This window comes from Aspergillus homomorphus (genome assembly GCF_003184865.1).
Source record: "Aspergillus homomorphus CBS 101889 unplaced genomic scaffold BO97scaffold_23, whole genome shotgun sequence".
Classification (NCBI taxonomy): domain Eukaryota; kingdom Fungi; phylum Ascomycota; class Eurotiomycetes; order Eurotiales; family Aspergillaceae; genus Aspergillus; species Aspergillus homomorphus.
Window position 1 is genome coordinate 193053 of NW_020291909.1, and position 15980 is coordinate 209032.

General features: G+C 49.6%; 4 protein-coding genes across 4 annotated transcripts; all 4 read right to left on the reverse strand.

Moving 5' to 3' along the window:
- Positions 1 to 2748: 2748 nt before the first annotated feature.
- On the reverse strand, positions 2749 to 3272 carry BO97DRAFT_100652 (uncharacterized protein). Its single transcript, XM_025689835.1, has 2 exons — positions 3081 to 3272; positions 2749 to 3007 (listed from the first exon to the last, which is right to left on the reverse strand). Exons 1-2 carry the CDS (start codon positions 3163 to 3165, stop codon positions 2895 to 2897), a joined length of 198 nt encoding a protein of 65 aa, XP_025550465.1. The 5' UTR covers positions 3166 to 3272; the 3' UTR covers positions 2749 to 2894.
- A 5658-nt stretch (positions 3273 to 8930) lies between these two features.
- On the reverse strand, positions 8931 to 11098 carry phzA (putative serine/threonine protein phosphatase). The gene is made up of 3 exons (XM_025689836.1): positions 9462 to 11098; positions 9248 to 9400; positions 8931 to 9101 (listed from the first exon to the last, which is right to left on the reverse strand). Exons 1-3 carry the CDS (start codon positions 10821 to 10823, stop codon positions 9072 to 9074), a joined length of 1545 nt encoding a protein of 514 aa, XP_025550466.1. The 5' UTR covers positions 10824 to 11098; the 3' UTR covers positions 8931 to 9071.
- Positions 11099 to 13260: 2162 nt separating this feature from the next.
- On the reverse strand, positions 13261 to 13730 carry BO97DRAFT_347404 (LSM domain-containing protein; the record flags this gene model as incomplete). Its single annotated transcript, XM_025691852.1, has 2 exons — positions 13261 to 13503; positions 13620 to 13730. 2 exons carry the CDS (start codon positions 13728 to 13730, stop codon positions 13261 to 13263), a joined length of 354 nt encoding a protein of 117 aa, XP_025550467.1.
- An 806-nt stretch (positions 13731 to 14536) lies between these two features.
- BO97DRAFT_443959 (uncharacterized protein) lies at positions 14537 to 15548 on the reverse strand. The gene is made up of 3 exons (XM_025698416.1): positions 15154 to 15548; positions 14644 to 15099; positions 14537 to 14580 (listed from the first exon to the last, which is right to left on the reverse strand). Exons 1-2 carry the CDS (start codon positions 15314 to 15316, stop codon positions 14678 to 14680), a joined length of 585 nt encoding a protein of 194 aa, XP_025550468.1. The 5' UTR covers positions 15317 to 15548; the 3' UTR covers positions 14537 to 14580; positions 14644 to 14677.
- Between the last annotated feature and the right edge of the window lie 432 nt (positions 15549 to 15980).

The following is a 15980-nucleotide window of genomic DNA, read 5'->3' on the forward strand; positions in this document are numbered from 1 at the left end:
CGATGTACCTTGCGTCTTGTGCCATAGTTGCCATCTCTGGTTACGATCTCTCCTCGATCCGACCGCAGCCAATCTGCTGAATAGGGTTTCACCTTTTTGTTTATCTCCTCCAACCACCATCTTCCTTTGTTCCCTGTTCAAAAATTGCATACCCATCTTTCGATTCGCATACCACCCCTTGGGCTCACCAAGTTGCATCTAGCTCGTTTTTTGTCGTCTTCTATAACTAGCATTGCAAGCGCGAGCTCTTCGAATTTACCGCATTTTACTGTGTTTTTCTTTCTCTATTCCCCCCTCTTCGCAGCTCCAGTCCAGCAATGCAGATCTTTCGTTTCTCTGCGGCTGCCTGGTCCGAAGGTGTTGTGTTTTTCCTCTTTCTACATTGCCCGACCTTACATTTGTCACTCGTAAAGAACATTAATGTGGCTCAACCTCGACCTCCATTCTTCATTCAAGCAGGAGTGCGAGCATGCTTTTGATAGTATTGCCGCCGCTGTTTCTCTTATCATTTTCTTGGATGATGGAATGAGGTTCCCTCAACAACAAAAAAAAAAGCAGAAAAGAGCTCCCTGTCAAGTGAAAACAGATCAAACCATATTATACATATACCCTCAAAAAAACAAACATGACAAGGGAGTTCGAGAAACCCAAAAACAGACTACCCTGTGGTTTTTGTGATTTGAATGCTTTGGGCGAACCAGATCTTTTCTCGCGGCCCTACACATACCTCCCTACCACCCACCTATCCCCTTCTAAATTTTGCGCTTTTACACATTACACATGACCTACACTCTCCACACTACCTACACAACATACTAGCAAGGAGGCTCAAGAAAGAAGAAGAGCTATAGATGGAACAAATTGAAAGACCCCACCACAACCTTCTTTTTCATATCTTTGCCTGCGTGGTATTGCATGAAGAAACTTATACAAGAATATTCTTTGCTTCTCTCCGTAGATGGTATTTCTCGCAAATCTCCATCCACCCTTGGCGTATATTATTGGCATATTCGTCAGGAGATAGAATGGTAAGAAGGGGCGATGCGCTTCGTTCGTTCTTCCCCGGTCTGACTTATGATCGGATCCCCAGTCCGGCATTACCACCACCACCACCGCCGCCGCCGCCAACAAGCAAGCAAGCAGAATCATCTACACACCAGTGCAAAACGCCTGTTGGTTCTTGGCTTGTGGTCACGGCCACATTGCTGACTGGGTTGGTTTGAGAAGAGTGAGTGCTGCTGTGGGTGTGTACGTCTCAAACTCTCTCCGCAAAATAATAACAGGTATAAAGAGACGACTAGCTCTTCTCATCCCTTTTTTTCAACACCGTGGCGTTAGCCCATCGTGTATATCGACTACAGCGCATGTGCGAATGGGGAAGTTTGTGGTTTTCTATGGGAGGTTATTGGGGGTGGTGGGTGGGTTGGTTGGCTGTGTACACCAGCCAGATTCTAGTCGCAGTGGAGTTGGAAGTATTAATTTAATGATGACGGATGTTGCTGTGTTGATTGATAGCAAAGATATGCGGTGGAATCAGACCCTGACAAGTACGGTCGGTCTCAGCCATCCCAAGGAGATTTCCAAGTGCTCATGTATAGTGTAATGTTATCATATTGTAGAAAGTAGTACAATGATTTAGTGATCACAAACCCGAAAAACAACAGTATGATACAGATATACCCTCCTATCGAACACACACACACACACACCGGCAATCGTTGGTTAGCTGACAACGGCATCGGTCATGTCCAAAAGAGTGGAAAGGTACATCGTGGGATAAGTGAGTGAGTTGGTCTTGTGCGACCTGCGCTCTTGTTGTTATTGCTGCTGCTGCTGCTGTTGCTGCATCCCCGATGGCAATCGCAGACTGTCATGAGTAATCCTGGAGGGTGCAGATGCAGTGCAGTATTGGTGCATTCGCATAGGCGGATGCAGGTGCGGATGCGGATGCGAGCAAATGAACGAGTGACATGACATGACATGATGGGACGTGAGATGGCGTAAGCAGAAGGTGAGGTAGAATACAACTTCCTTCCCCAGAAGAAAGGCCCCACGCTATGCGGAAATGACAGAAAAGAAGTAGACGCGGTATGGTACACGAATGCCATGGGGCAAGGCGGGGAATTGAAAAGGGATGGATGGAGGGGGAGGGCCAACCGCACTGGCTCAGAGTCTCAGAGTGAAGTATCCCTAGTCAGTCTTGCTTGCTAGCAAGCAAGCAAGGGTTGAGAACTTGGATTCATTTCGTTGCAGTTGACTCTGACAATGGGACACGGCCGAGATAGTGTTCGGCGACCTTGTCCTCTGCGCCCAGTGGGTGAAGGAATGTAACACGTGTGTGTACGTGTCGGGGAGGAGGTGGTGTGAGGGACCTAGGAAGGTCTGGGGAGGGAGGGGTAGAGAGCTGAGGGCAAGAAGCTCTCCCGAAAGAGGAAACCCAAAGCAACAAAGATCATAAAGAACCCGAGATATGGCACAGATGATGTATGGTACAGAAATGGAAAAGAAACAGCAATAGAGGGGGGTTTTAGCGGTAATCCGGAACAACAATTCCAATGTGAACTGACGGCATGAACGGCGGCAGCGGAGGAGACGCAATGCATCTTCGTCAAGGGGGGATGAAGTGGAGGGAGGTTATCCCGTCCGTATTGTTGCGGTGACGAAGAGTCCAGAATGGCGAGAGAGCATCATCCGTCGCCTGCCGGTCGAGAACGAAAGAGACGCCGGAACGATAGTCATTCGAAAGGGCCAAGCAGCCGTCGATCGGTCCGCCTCACTTTTGGAATTGAAGCCGCGCGGATAATCCGCGGTCCCGGCGACAAATTGACCCAAGCTGCTGCCCAGCAGCGCTTCGGGGAGCTTCTTCGTCCCGGAACAGGCTGGGGTGGATGAGTTTACTTCCACCGTTGCTTGTCCCAATCCGAAGGTCTCGTCTCGTCGTAGATTTGACCACCCTGGTTATGAACGATTACCGGAGGCTGTGTTCGACGAGGGCCAGTATGCGATCCTAATTCCAAGAGTGTTGGTTAGCTCGAAGATCATGGAGGAGAAGAATGGACGGAGATAAGATCTAGACATACCTCGCATATCCGTCACAGCAACCCGGTTTCCGCTACTGCCGCTGCTGGACAGGGACGAAGTGGAATCGCTGACTTTGTGAGGCATGGTGAAAGTCGGTATAAAATAATAAAAGTAGATGGATGTCAAAATGTTAAGACCGCCAGTAGCAAAATAAGGTATATGAGCTCGATAATGCAGGAGGATTGACAGAGGCAGAAGATATATAAGGACTGGCTGATCTGTGGCTGAGCAAGACACAATAGAGAGCCAAGAGGATGATGGAACACACGGAGGCAAAGGATTCACAAGATAATGAAGAATGAGAAGAATAGAGAAGGGACCAAATGTGTTTGAAGTGTTGTTGCGTTGTTATAGTAGTAGTTGCTTGATCGATTGGATTAGAAGAAGGGAGATGAAGGGCAGGACGATGGGGGCCTTTTGTATGTTTCCCAACAGGAGGAAGAAGTATATCGGGAATAGACAACCATGCCAGAAACAAATCTGGACTGGGGCCTGGAGCAATGCCAAAAACAGACCAAATCGAATCTCTAGTGGCTCCCCCGGGTTTTACGACCCAGGAAGAAGGGAGGATCGGTCATCTTGCAGAGCAACTAGTAGGAAGAAGCTCCGGGTCCGCCTGCTGCTGCACTCATCGCCTACGCTCTACAAAGCATCGTCGATCCCAATGCGCTTTACAGACGTCATGGCCTATTGTGGATGGGGGTCCATCATTCGAAATCCAAAGAAAATAGAATGTCTGGAATCCTCATCGAAGCGTCCAAGGCTCCACCGTGCTGCCTGCCAGGGGCAAACAGAGCCCGACTGGAGACGAGGCGGAAACCCGGATGATTCGTCACTTGAAGTTCCCGACAAAAGCGCGGTTTCAAGGACCCATTGGGTTCAATGAGTGAGCAGGCCCAGGATACACCTTAGAGAGCGAGTGTGTCAGTGAGGGAGGGAGGGAGGGAGGGCGAGTGAGCCTTATTGCCCGGGCACCAGCCACACTTTGACTCCTGAGCACCGCCTGATTTCAAGTTGGACACCGTCTTCATCGCCCCGGACTCCTTCCACTTGCGTCTTCAGTTTAATGCTGTGGCGCGGCAGAGGGTGAGACAGTCTCTCGACCAACGGATTTTCCGTATTGGATCTTCTCAACAACTCTTCAGAACACCAGATATGGTGGTGATAATCCGTGCAGTGCTGGTCTTGTCTGGGCCTTCCCTTCGACCCAAGATACGGTATGGTTCAACCCAATTGCCTTACCTGTTATACGAGACGGGCTGGTCACAGGAGGGCGACCAACCCCGGCAAATGACCGTATAGAACAGCTTGCAGATAGCTCTGACTGGCTGCAGTGGTGTATTCAATGCATCATTTACAGCCTCTTACGACACTCGATCACATGACCGTGTGTCTCCATCGGTGCCATACCGTCATGGACTCATGTCAGCAGGACGAACGCCCCCAGTGATTCTCGACCAAGGCCAGGAACCACCAGAACAATAACACTCAGCAGCAGCAGCAGCTTAGCTTATTCAGAAACGAACCTAGACCAAAATAGTAGCACCGTGTCCGGATACCTACCTACCTGGCCATCTTCACATCGTATCATTGCCATCACTGGCTGGCGTGCTACGTGAGTGACGGTGAGAAGATCGTCCTTTCCCTCCCAGACATTGACAATAATGATGCTGCTGTATCGATTTGCCTTGTTCACCATCTTCCGAGAGAATTGATTTTGGATTTTCCCGAATACCGGGTCTGCGCAGTCTAGCTTTCTATAGTTTGCGCGATTATACCTTCTCACCGTCTCTAAACCTTCGAAACGAACTATCTGATTATTGAGTGGTCTTCCCAAAATCGAACCATCTCACTTCAGTCCGATTGCAATTGTACTCGGGGAAGAAAAGCCCGGGTGCCAAACAACGTTATACTACTGCTATTTTTCAACGGGCTGACCGTTTCTGCGGTGTAGCATGTAGCTCTTCCCCAAGCAGTTTACGTACCACCTTACCTTGCAGCACTGACTTAACTTGCCCATGGAGCCCATATAGTCTAGCCTTGGTTCTGTACTAGGTACGGTAGTTAGTTAGCTACCAACGAACGAACAGGATAGGTCAAGCTGGCTATGCACCGCGTCCACCCACTCCCCCCCGCCCCCAAGCCCCCAGTACCCAAAATAATCCCCTAAACCCTACCGGGGTCAGGACATAGAACACCATACCTACCTAGACTAGCTACAGCGTTCCGTTCTGGTTCGAATCTCCCCGAAGCCAGCCCAGTGAGCACGCATTTGTGGTTGGATGGAAGCTTCAGAAAGCCAGTCTTCATTGGTACTAGTAGGCCCTCCTCTACTCCTCGATATCAGATGATCCCTTATTCCCCTTCATGACCTCACCGCTGTCTTGACTGCACGCCGTAATGGGCTCTCTGTAGACAAGCCCCGGAAAAGACGGAAGCTCGCTCAGACTACAGTAATTGTACTTTTCATCACTCTAGAAGGGAAACAGTCCCGTGTGCTTGGAACTCACGACCTAGAAGTAGACATATGTTGTTGGCCGGTAATGTATGCTACTATACTGTATATTCGTATGCACTGTACTATAATCAGTATCATGGCCCGCGAGCGCCTGGACCTCAAGCTCAACTTCGCCAGATGAACAACCGTGCCTCGGGTCTGGAATGTCATTGAGCGGAGTTGAAACAGGACAGACATGTCAGTTCCTGTACCAGCTGTAAGGTATGTACGTATGTAGGCATGCATGTCCTGGCTGCTTCTTGATTTTTTGATTTGAGGTTTCTAGGTTAGGAAGGTTAGGAGGGTGCCAGGGCAAGACAGACCCCGTATGCGCGATGCGCATGGGCAAGGTACAGTACGTAGGTATCTGCGCAGTGCTGCCAGCTGTACCTGCGTTGTTTTTTTCGGGGCCGCTTTGTTGTGATACCGTGGGAAGGGTGAGACTAGACCGCTTACCTAATTTCTGAGTCATTGAAGGAGCCTGCCATTTCAGCTCTTTCTTGGGGCTAGGCTGCATGGGAACTAATTGCCAGGCGGCAGAGTGAGGCTGCACGGATTATAGTGACTGGTTGGCTGGCTACTTACCTAGTTCGGGCCTGCCTGGCGGGCTGGCGGACTCCGAAGGGTGATGCATTCAATGACAAGACGCAGGCGATTTATTGGTAGGCAGCATTGTGCCAGAAGGCAGACGGCTGGTGGCCTAGATCGAGCATTATGCTCTTGAGTCCTGAGTCTTCTTCTGTTGTGCTCTGCTGCTGTTAGGCAATGAGCAATCTGTTACTTGCCCATTTTCGGAGACTTGCGCTAGTACTATCATAGTCTAGCTTCATGCTTGTACACAAGCGGTCATATGCTTTGTCATCTGCATAATTTGTGCAGCAGCCTGGGTTCAGGGGCCAGCCTCTCTAAGATTCAAGCACTGTTGTCCCAAACCACCAGACATAGAAGTAACACGTACAGAGTCTCGAGCCTGTATGACCCTCTCTCTGATATCAACAGACGGGCGTCAGGGCTGACACTGGGACGATGGGACTTTTCTCTGTGCTGTGAAAATATAAGACTATGTTTCAAAGTATGTGTTGAGTGGATTTGAATGCTTGCTCCGTACTTTGTTATGAGATGCCTGAGATGAGTTTCAGTAAGTTCACTTGTAGTTCCACTTATAAGCCCACTGCCCCTAGTCTCTGTGCAGAGATAGTTGAGCCAAGTGCCGATGCTTTGGACGCTTTGTAAGGGTTGATTTGGGGTGCGAGACAGATGCCCGTGGCTGATTTTCATGAAGACATGGCATGTAGCCCTTCGAATTCGCGTAATATACTGAAGCCTAAGTACAAGTCTTGTGCGTCTTTAAGTTTGTCTTCGACGCCAAGGAACGATAGTGATGGAAATAGTCAGGTACAAGCTTAGGCTTGGCTGTCCTTGCGGCTACGAGTGGCCCTTATTTTGACACCTCAAGTCTGCAACAATGTAGTACTAAACTATGCTATTAGGATAATCCGAGACAATGGTCACTTTTATGTATGGCTTAACATCTGGCAGGAAGTATCGCTCCCAAGCCGCTACCAACCAAGTCCGACAGTCAATATGTACTCGCTCATGAGAGGCAAACATCAGAGGCAGAAGGTTCATGGATCTCACCTTCCACTTATGCATGATGGAAACAAAGAATCTCAAGTGCCTGAGTCTGCCATGCACCGTGACTTACCTATATGTCAGCTATAGCAGCATAAGCATGCTATACACTCGATCTAGGGACGAATCCAGACCCCTATGGCAACTCGAATCATTATTACGCTGACAGGCAACGCAGCCATTCGTGCGATATGCTTTTCTTCACACCGGACTAGCTCTTGGTTTATGCTCGAAGACGTCTCAAGGCCGTCTCCATGAGCCCATGATTATTTGCTAACAGCGGGAGTGATACCTTGCATCCGAACGGATAGACTCACCAGAAGAGGCGCCTCAATCCCATTCTGTTTAAGCCCAAGAGACACTTTCGAGCGAGATCAGAGTCTAGTATCCCACGCAGTCCCGCACACCATCAGATCACCAGCACCTAGCAACCGGCTTCTCGAGGGTGTTCGTTGAGCGAGGGATTCAGCTGGCACCGCCGCTCCAACTACCATACTATCAATTCATTTGCCCATCTTATCCATCGTGTGCCAGAGGATGCAACAGTCCCCGTATATTTGGCAAAGTCATTCGCAGGGATATCTTTCTTGGGGCGCATAAAAGTCAAGCACAAGTCCTCGGTTCTTCTACTTCAACCAGCGGTCATTATCCGGGTGTAGGACAGCATTATGACTAAGTGGCTATTCAGTCTAAGAGTTATGGGGAACGTCTATCTATCCTGGAGAGACAATGGCAAAACAAGAAAATGAAACAGGATATTAGGTACAGTGGTTGGCTCGAAAGTCAAAGTGACGTACTATGATGGCCACTCGAAAGTTTCGTGGTTGACGTACTACGATGCAGCAGCAGCAACAGCAGATCATCAAGATGGAAATTGGTTCGCCCCGCCCCCCCCCCCCCCCCTGCCTCGATCGTTACCTATGGGTAGATAGGCCGGCTCATCTTACCCGAATCCGATGTCTGTTGTCATTATTGGATTTCGATTGTCTGTATTTTGTGATGTACATACACCCTTTCGGTAAACTCCCAATGGTAAACGCGTTTTCATAGATGAAAAGACGGACCACAAGACACTTAAGAACAAAAAGGTCGGAACGAGACCTGCCAGTCAATAAAACGCCAGTGTAATTTCCCTCTTAAATATCTACCACAAACCCGATTTGCAGTTAAACAGATCGAACGAACCATGTTTCATGCAGAAGGCAGCAAACTAACAAGAATTCAAAATAAAACGACCCAGAACCTGTTGATTTGCTTAATACGGCATACATATCGTGACGCATCAAATTATCGTTGCAGTGTTCAAATGTGATGATGGCGAACCATGATTTATCATACTAAAGAAAGCACGCAGGCGACTTTCGCATCGTCCCGAGCTCCTTTCATGTTTTTGAGTCATAAATTCCTCCTCCCTGTATAGCAAATGAGTATTTGCAGGTCTGGAAAGACTGTACGGCTGGTTGGACCATGTATGGACAGTCTAAGGTCTGTCTGTCGAGGACGTGTGTCTCGGAGCATCGGCTCGCTATGCTGTCGATTCTGAGTAACATGAGAGATGACGAACCTGGCATATCTGGCATCTGCTAAGCCGAGGATCGGATGAGTGGAGGGAATTGGTCGGTAGAGCCAGGATCACTGCACTGCAGTGGCATATCTTAGGCTGGCACCCGAAATTTTGACGGGAAACTGTGGTGCAGCTGCCGAGTTGACGGTGCTACTGTGCTAGTTCAGCCAATTGGAAAGGTCTGCACTGCCGATAGCGAACGATGGGCATTGGTCAATTTTTACGGTGTAGGACCCAGGCATTTCGATGGTGACATATGGCGGATAGTGATCACTTGGCATGCAAGTACCGGGACTTCTAGTAGCTTTGTGCCGAGACAATTGCAGGCTGCAAAAGTTAGCATTATAGTCATGTCAACGCACCAGCGCGAAAAGAGAAAGAATCGTCCAATGTACAAACACCTCGGCATTGTTACACAAGGGAGCAGTGTTCGGACTTGGCAAGAAAAAGTGAGCAAGCAAGGGACGACTTACAGGACTGCTAAGCATGCTGTTTCGCTTGTTCCGACCCTTCTTAATATGGTTCTTCAAAGCCGTAGAATCCAACGGTTTTAAAAGTTCGAAGCTACACAGTAGTTCGCCCGAGACAGACATAATGGCTCCCCAGTTATCAAATTCACCACAATACTAAGTTCAGAAACAATTAGTAAGAATGACACCACTGGCACATGCTATGGGAAATACTCACGTTGGGTGCAGAGAAAACGGTGACCAAGATACGATCTTGATAGAACTCATAGCCATCTTCAACCACCATGTGCGCTCGACAGACTAAATCAAAGTCATGCCGTTGCAGGAAATTCATGATAACCTGCTTACCGAAGCAATAACTGACACCACGCTCACTGGGCTCCCAGTCTTCATCCATATCCGCAGGATCACTCCAAAGAAGATCGTTCAGCAGTCCATAGTCCGGTACGTCCGTCGGACGGGCGATTCCTCGGATGTCATCCATGTGAGAAAGACTGGGCGACAGGCCACCGTGAACACAGAAGATCTTGCCAGCGACAATAGCAGCGATGGGAAGGCAGTTGAAGGTATCGATGAAGGTTTTCCAGATCTTGATGTTGCAACGCCGTTTGCACTCGTCATAGAATCCATATACCCGAGTGACGTTGGCACACTCGTGATTGCCACGCAAGAGGAAGAAATTCTCCGGGTACTTGAGTTTATAGCACAGCAGTAGCAGAATTGTTTCCAAACTCTGCTTTCCACGATCCACATAATCACCCAAAAAGAGGTAGTTCGAGGCCGGGGGAAAACCACACATCTCGAACAGTCTAATGAGATCGGTGTATTGACCATGGACATCGCCAACAATCTTGACAGGAGCCGACAGCTCCAAGAGGGCGGGTTGAGATAGGAAAAGTTCCCGTGCGGCGGTACAAATGGCCATGATCTCCGCGTTCTTTAGGCAGACGGTTTTGGTGACTTTGGTCGAGTAACCGGCATCAAGGAGTCTTGAGATCATGTCGTCCAGGTCAATTGACTTCAAAGCGCCCATCCCCATTCCCGGCGATCCAGATGCCTCGTGCATAGGGGTATTCATGATGAAGTCCAGGATCGGGTTCAACTGATTTTCTCTTTTGATGAGGATAGATTCGCCAACTTTTTGCGTGGACGGACCCTTGGGCGCGACACCGGTCGGCGGGGCGTCCGATACAAGATCAACCTCCCCACTCTGCTGCATCGCGTTCACATCTTTGTGGCCTCTTTTCAGACTGTTCGACAGGGATGGAGACGGAGGAGGTTCCAAGGAGTCGGTTTTGGAAGCAGAATCATCGGCAACAGGAGATTGAGTACTCAGATTGGTGGAGCTGCGTCTACTTGCCGCCGACTTGATCGAGCCAGCATCGGATTTATCGGTTTGGCTTTCCGTTTGGTACAGAGCAGATGTGGAGGCACGGGGACTGTCGCTGCTACGAATCTTGGATCGGATCGAGCCACGAAGAGAGCGAAGGGATTCCTTGGTGTCAGAGCGAGAAAAGGATGGATACGATTGCAAAGAATCGCCAGGGCCATTGTTGCCCTTGGAATGCGATTGACCCATTACCGCAGCGGCAAATATCTGCCAAGCTCAATCCCAAACGCTCGACGATAGGTATAGGTTCAGCAACCGAGTCCTAAGCCCTGCTAGGTGCTGGAATGCTAGCAGGTGTCTTAGCTAGGTATGGCTCCTAGTGTAGGTGGAGAGATACAAAGAGAAGAAGGTACTTCGCTGATGGTGGAGTCGACAGGGTCGAAGGTCGTCACGAGGGCAGTTGATGACCACAAGACACGACGATGCGAAGCGGGTGTTAATACCGGTCACGATAGATGTTCGTACGAAGATAAGGGATCCAGCCCTCCGAGATGATGCGAAGGATACAGGGGAGTCGAGTCGATTAATGGCGCAGAAGAATTAGAGGGAGGAATGGATGGACACTGCATCGACTTGGGGGAGACGAAAGCATCAGCCACCGAGAGCTAGTGTTCGGAAGGATAAGCTCCGATTCGCCGAGAAGCTCCTAATTCGCGACCGTTAGGACGATGAAGGAACATGACCAGGCGGAAAACGAGAAGCAGAACACTAGTTCATGACAAATACCACCCGGGGAAGCACTAGAAACCAGTTGAAAAAGGTGACACGTGGAGATGGAGAGCAGGCAGGTAAGATACTCGAACGGAGAATTTAGGTAAAGTTTGAGGGGGGGCGCGTTTCTGACGGGGGAGGGGGTGGACGTGGGAGAGATCTGGGAGGGGGAAACGATAAGAGTTGAACAGGCGAAGAAGATGCGTCATCACGGGGGATGTGGCAGTGAAAAGAATGGGGATCGAAACCAGACCAGACCATAATACTCACACTCTCACGCACACATACACAAGCCACAAAGTATCAGGTTTGAGACAACCGAGCTACTAGAAGGGTCAATACCAATAACAGTGGGATGGAAGCCAGTCTGTGGAAGGGCAGAAGAAGGAAGGGAGGGGAGGAGAAAAAAGAGACAAATAAACGGTGTGGAAGGGGAAGAAAGTGAAGGTTCTCGCCTCAAACCCCAGGCTTACCTACCTGAGTACTTTCCACTTAACTCCTACTACTTACTACCTCCAGGCTACTTACTTTAACAGCTCAGTTCGTTTTTGGTCTCGAATCCTGCAGCCAACCTTGAACGGGTGTGGCAAGTCCGGATTAATCGGTCGGCCCGGAACGGGGGAAGCTTAAGCCTGGTAGCTCCAGCTCTTTGAAGCCTGAGGAATGAACTTAGCGGAAGGGTTAAGTTACTGCCAGGGCTGTCTGGCTGGATCGGGGTGAGATGAGGAACCACTTGCTTATTATAGCACACACCCACTCAAACCCACTCACACCGTAAGTATGATGATGTTTGATGATGAACAAGGGTGGGTTTCTTTGTCACTGTCCACAGAATCTTATCACCTCAAGTCAAATCTTACTTCGATCCAGACTTTCTGAGTCCCCATCAGACTTATTTATAACACTAGTGACTACGGTGGGATAATCAATGACAATATGACTATCCCATTCTTCTCCATCGCAAACATATCTCTCATGAAAACTATAGCATTAATCGAAATCCAGTGCTTCTTTACGCGGAAGTCGCATAGCCACATGGTTGGTCTCTTCTCTCCGCATCACTCCCTCCAAGTCCTTGGCTTCGTTCCTTTCCAGAGATCATAGGTTCGTCGTTCTTGGATTCATGCATGGAGATTTCAATTCTGCCTGGATCCCGGACGCATCACTTATCTTCGGATGATCACCGACAGTCAGCCTCTAGAACGCTCCGGCCACAGCCGACTCGCCGTCATGAGTGACTTGTTGATCCACTCAGGTGGCTGATTATAGATACACAATGCAAAGCTCCGAGCCATGATCCTGTGGTTCGATGTGATGAAATCGTCACCATTCCCTGGAGCGGTCATCCGCCCTGGACTGCCCTTATGCTACCTCCTGATTTTGTGTCAGCCCTGCGGACGCAACAATCATGCCATGCGAGACACCCTTCACACCAACTCGGCATCTCAACAATCGACGGTATGCCAAACTGCAGGAACACCGCCATTTCAACTCCAACTCCCAGGAAGCATGGTCACGACGGTGGCTGCTGCTGCCAAGCCCATGCACTGCGCCAAGCACCAACGACTTTGTCTGAAAATTTCTCCTGACCACGTTGTGGTTGGAATGCTCGAGGGCGTCGCCTTGGCTCGCACAATAGCTCAGCTCAGGCAGGGAAACCCAGTTCAATTCGTTTTCGAAGCGTGGTTATGTGTGGGTCCTTCGCGCAGGTAAGCGTGCAGACTGCTTCGGCTTTGCGCTACTTATGCGTCTGCTCGGTTAACATATAGGCAACACCCTCCCAGCATGTTCCCCGGGACCCTCCCCTTCATATCCCAAATAGCACAAGTGTAGTATTCGTGTTCGTGGCTTGAGTAACCCGTGCCGCAGGGTAATTAAGCTTCCAGTAGTCTGTCTCGATGAGATCGCAACCTCACTATGACCCGAGGGTGTCCCGCATACGGCCCTGTTGCGGGGTCTCCTCCAACTCAATTTTGGTAATATGTTGACCGGGGACGACCACGAGCCCGATGAACCGACTAGTCATGGACAGTGTGATATTCTGCGCGGTCGCCGCGCTTTCTGCGGCTAGCTCGTCCGCATTCGTGGCCGCGTCTCGAACGGCAGACGGAGAGGGAAACCGGTACTCGTGGGTATTGGCAAGTATGATATTTCGTGCCTAATGCAGGGAAAAAAAGGAGAGGTCAGATCAAGAATCAAGTCACCGCGGGCACTGCGTGAGAACTCGTATCTTTCCGCCAAATCCGAAGGGAAAGGCGGGTGGAAACCACTTACCGCATCTGTACACTTGAAGGTGCCCACGAAAATGCGCGTGTCTGTCGCGTGCACCCGGAGGACTCGACCGATCAGCGATTCCAAGTATTGCACGGCCTTGTTCTCATCCATGATTGTATAGCTTTTCCTTTTGGCTCAATCAGTCGTTCCTAGGCAGGCTGCCGGCTTGACCTTCTCTTGGGAGCGGGGGTGAAGGCGACCACTAGCAGGGGAGAACTTGGCGGTCTGGACTGTTCTGCGTTGTCCGATGTTAAACGAGAGGGTAACAGTTGCCTGGGTGCAGTCTTCGGGAAATATCAAGCGGGGTTTATATCTTCAGCTGAGGCGACGGCTTCTGAAGCTAATTGGGCGTGTTCCGGTTGGTGATCTGGTCGTCTTCGGGAGAAGAAAGATGGTCAACAGCGTAGCGCAAGGATAGAGCCGCTGGAGACCTGAGGCATTACTTCCCCGCATGTGACACCCGAAACTGAGCGTGTGACTGCATGTTGTAGCTTCAGCCACCCTGTCTCATAAATCAACTTTCTTATGCCAACGTGAGGGATAACCTCATTGCTTTGATTTGCTACTTCCTGCTCAGGCCTCTTTGTGAATACGTTGGTGCTACCCAAAACAGTACTAGCCAGTTTTGGTAGACAGCTTACTATTCCAGCCAGAGAAGGACTGTGGACATTGATCCATACAGTCCCATCCGCAATGATCTCGCACTACACGCTCGTATGTCAGCATATGCGGAATGATACAGGTACAGGCCGCGTCCGAGGCGCTTGTCCATCTCGACATTCTAAGCCGCACCATTAATACTAACAGAATCACGCGTATTCAACGGTGTTTAAGAACAAAAATAATAGTGCAATGTATTTGGAGCTGCAGATATACAGATGAGCGATGCCATGCAGATATCAAGAAGGAGATGACGCATCAGCTCGGGATCGAATGGAACCGACGTGACCAGCAGCAGCCGGTAAGGTACCCCAGTGACGCACGAAATTAACCTTGGTATAATCGCTGATACAGAAAAAAATAGACATAGAATAGAGACCGAAGCTGTTGTTCGACGTTCAGACATTGAACCTAGGGTGTCCCATCCAGGCGAGACCGCCAGCCCGTCCTTTGAATTGGTAGTTTGACTCATCACTGCCCGATTCCATTTCGATATCCATATCGGTATACGTGGTCTGGGAAGCAGAGCTGAATGCACTGCTACCCGTTGACTGAGCTAGAGAAGACGTTTGCATGTTGTGGAGGTGCACGGGTGCCGCGCGGAAGAATGGAGCATCGCTAGCTTTCTGCATGAAAGTGTTCGGGGACGATTTGTTGGGGAATGATTGACAGGGACGGAAGAATCTGAGTAACGTCTGCTGGCGCGGGTCGACTGTCTCAGGGGATAAGGTGGACTCAAATTCCGGTTGTTCTTCCTCGCACGCAAGGGGTACCGAGCTCTGTTGCTGTTGGGCTGTGAACAGCCAACGAAGTGTGTTTTCTAACAGACATTAACACAATGCCTGCATCGTTTGGAGTACTTAAGTGCTCTCACCATATACAACTTCATCCTCTGGGCGGTCGTTCCTGAACCGCTTTCGTGTGCGACTGTTAAGGTGTTGAGGGATCTGATTATCCTTCCATGTCTCTCTCATAGATGCCGAGGTGCCATTTTGTAATTCAAGGGTTGGGAACGAAGCTTTGCGTTTGAGAGACATGGTTCTTAATGTACAGATTCACTTGTCGAATGCAAGGTCAATGGCGTAACGTCTGGTCGTCGAACGAATGTGATGTTAACCGATGAAAGTATATATAGACTTATGGGAGCGATTGTGAGAGATTGTCTCGGCAGGTGAGTCAAGGATGAGATAGAACAGCTCTCTTATTTAGAAGATGCTTGGGAGGGAACAGGGCAAGGCTGGGGTAGAGCCTTTTCGGGCGTGGTTGGTCGAGGCACTGGCGGCGCGTCGGATCGCGGAGAAAATGAGGGCGAGACCGCGTAGCGATACACAAAGTATGCGCTATTCCAAATTAGGGTTTAATTGAATGGACCAGCCGTACCTTGGTTCGGGTAGATTATGTCCTCCATCTCTGTAGTTCACAGATGACCAGGCTGTTAGAGCTATTGTGGAGTTCAATTGAGTCTTTTGACTTGGGCATTTGCATGATAAATTCGTGTTACCAGAATCATACGTTGAGGTTGAGATATGAGAAGGGTTGGTGCGGTTCCCGACACTATGCAGACACATACGATGATACCAAACGCGTCAACCCATCTAGTTGGTTCGTTGCGAAGGCTAGAGTAGGATATGTTAAGTTGTCACTCTGGTGTATGGATGTAGGTATAGCAGCTGTGTTGATTAAGTGTTTATATATGCGCAA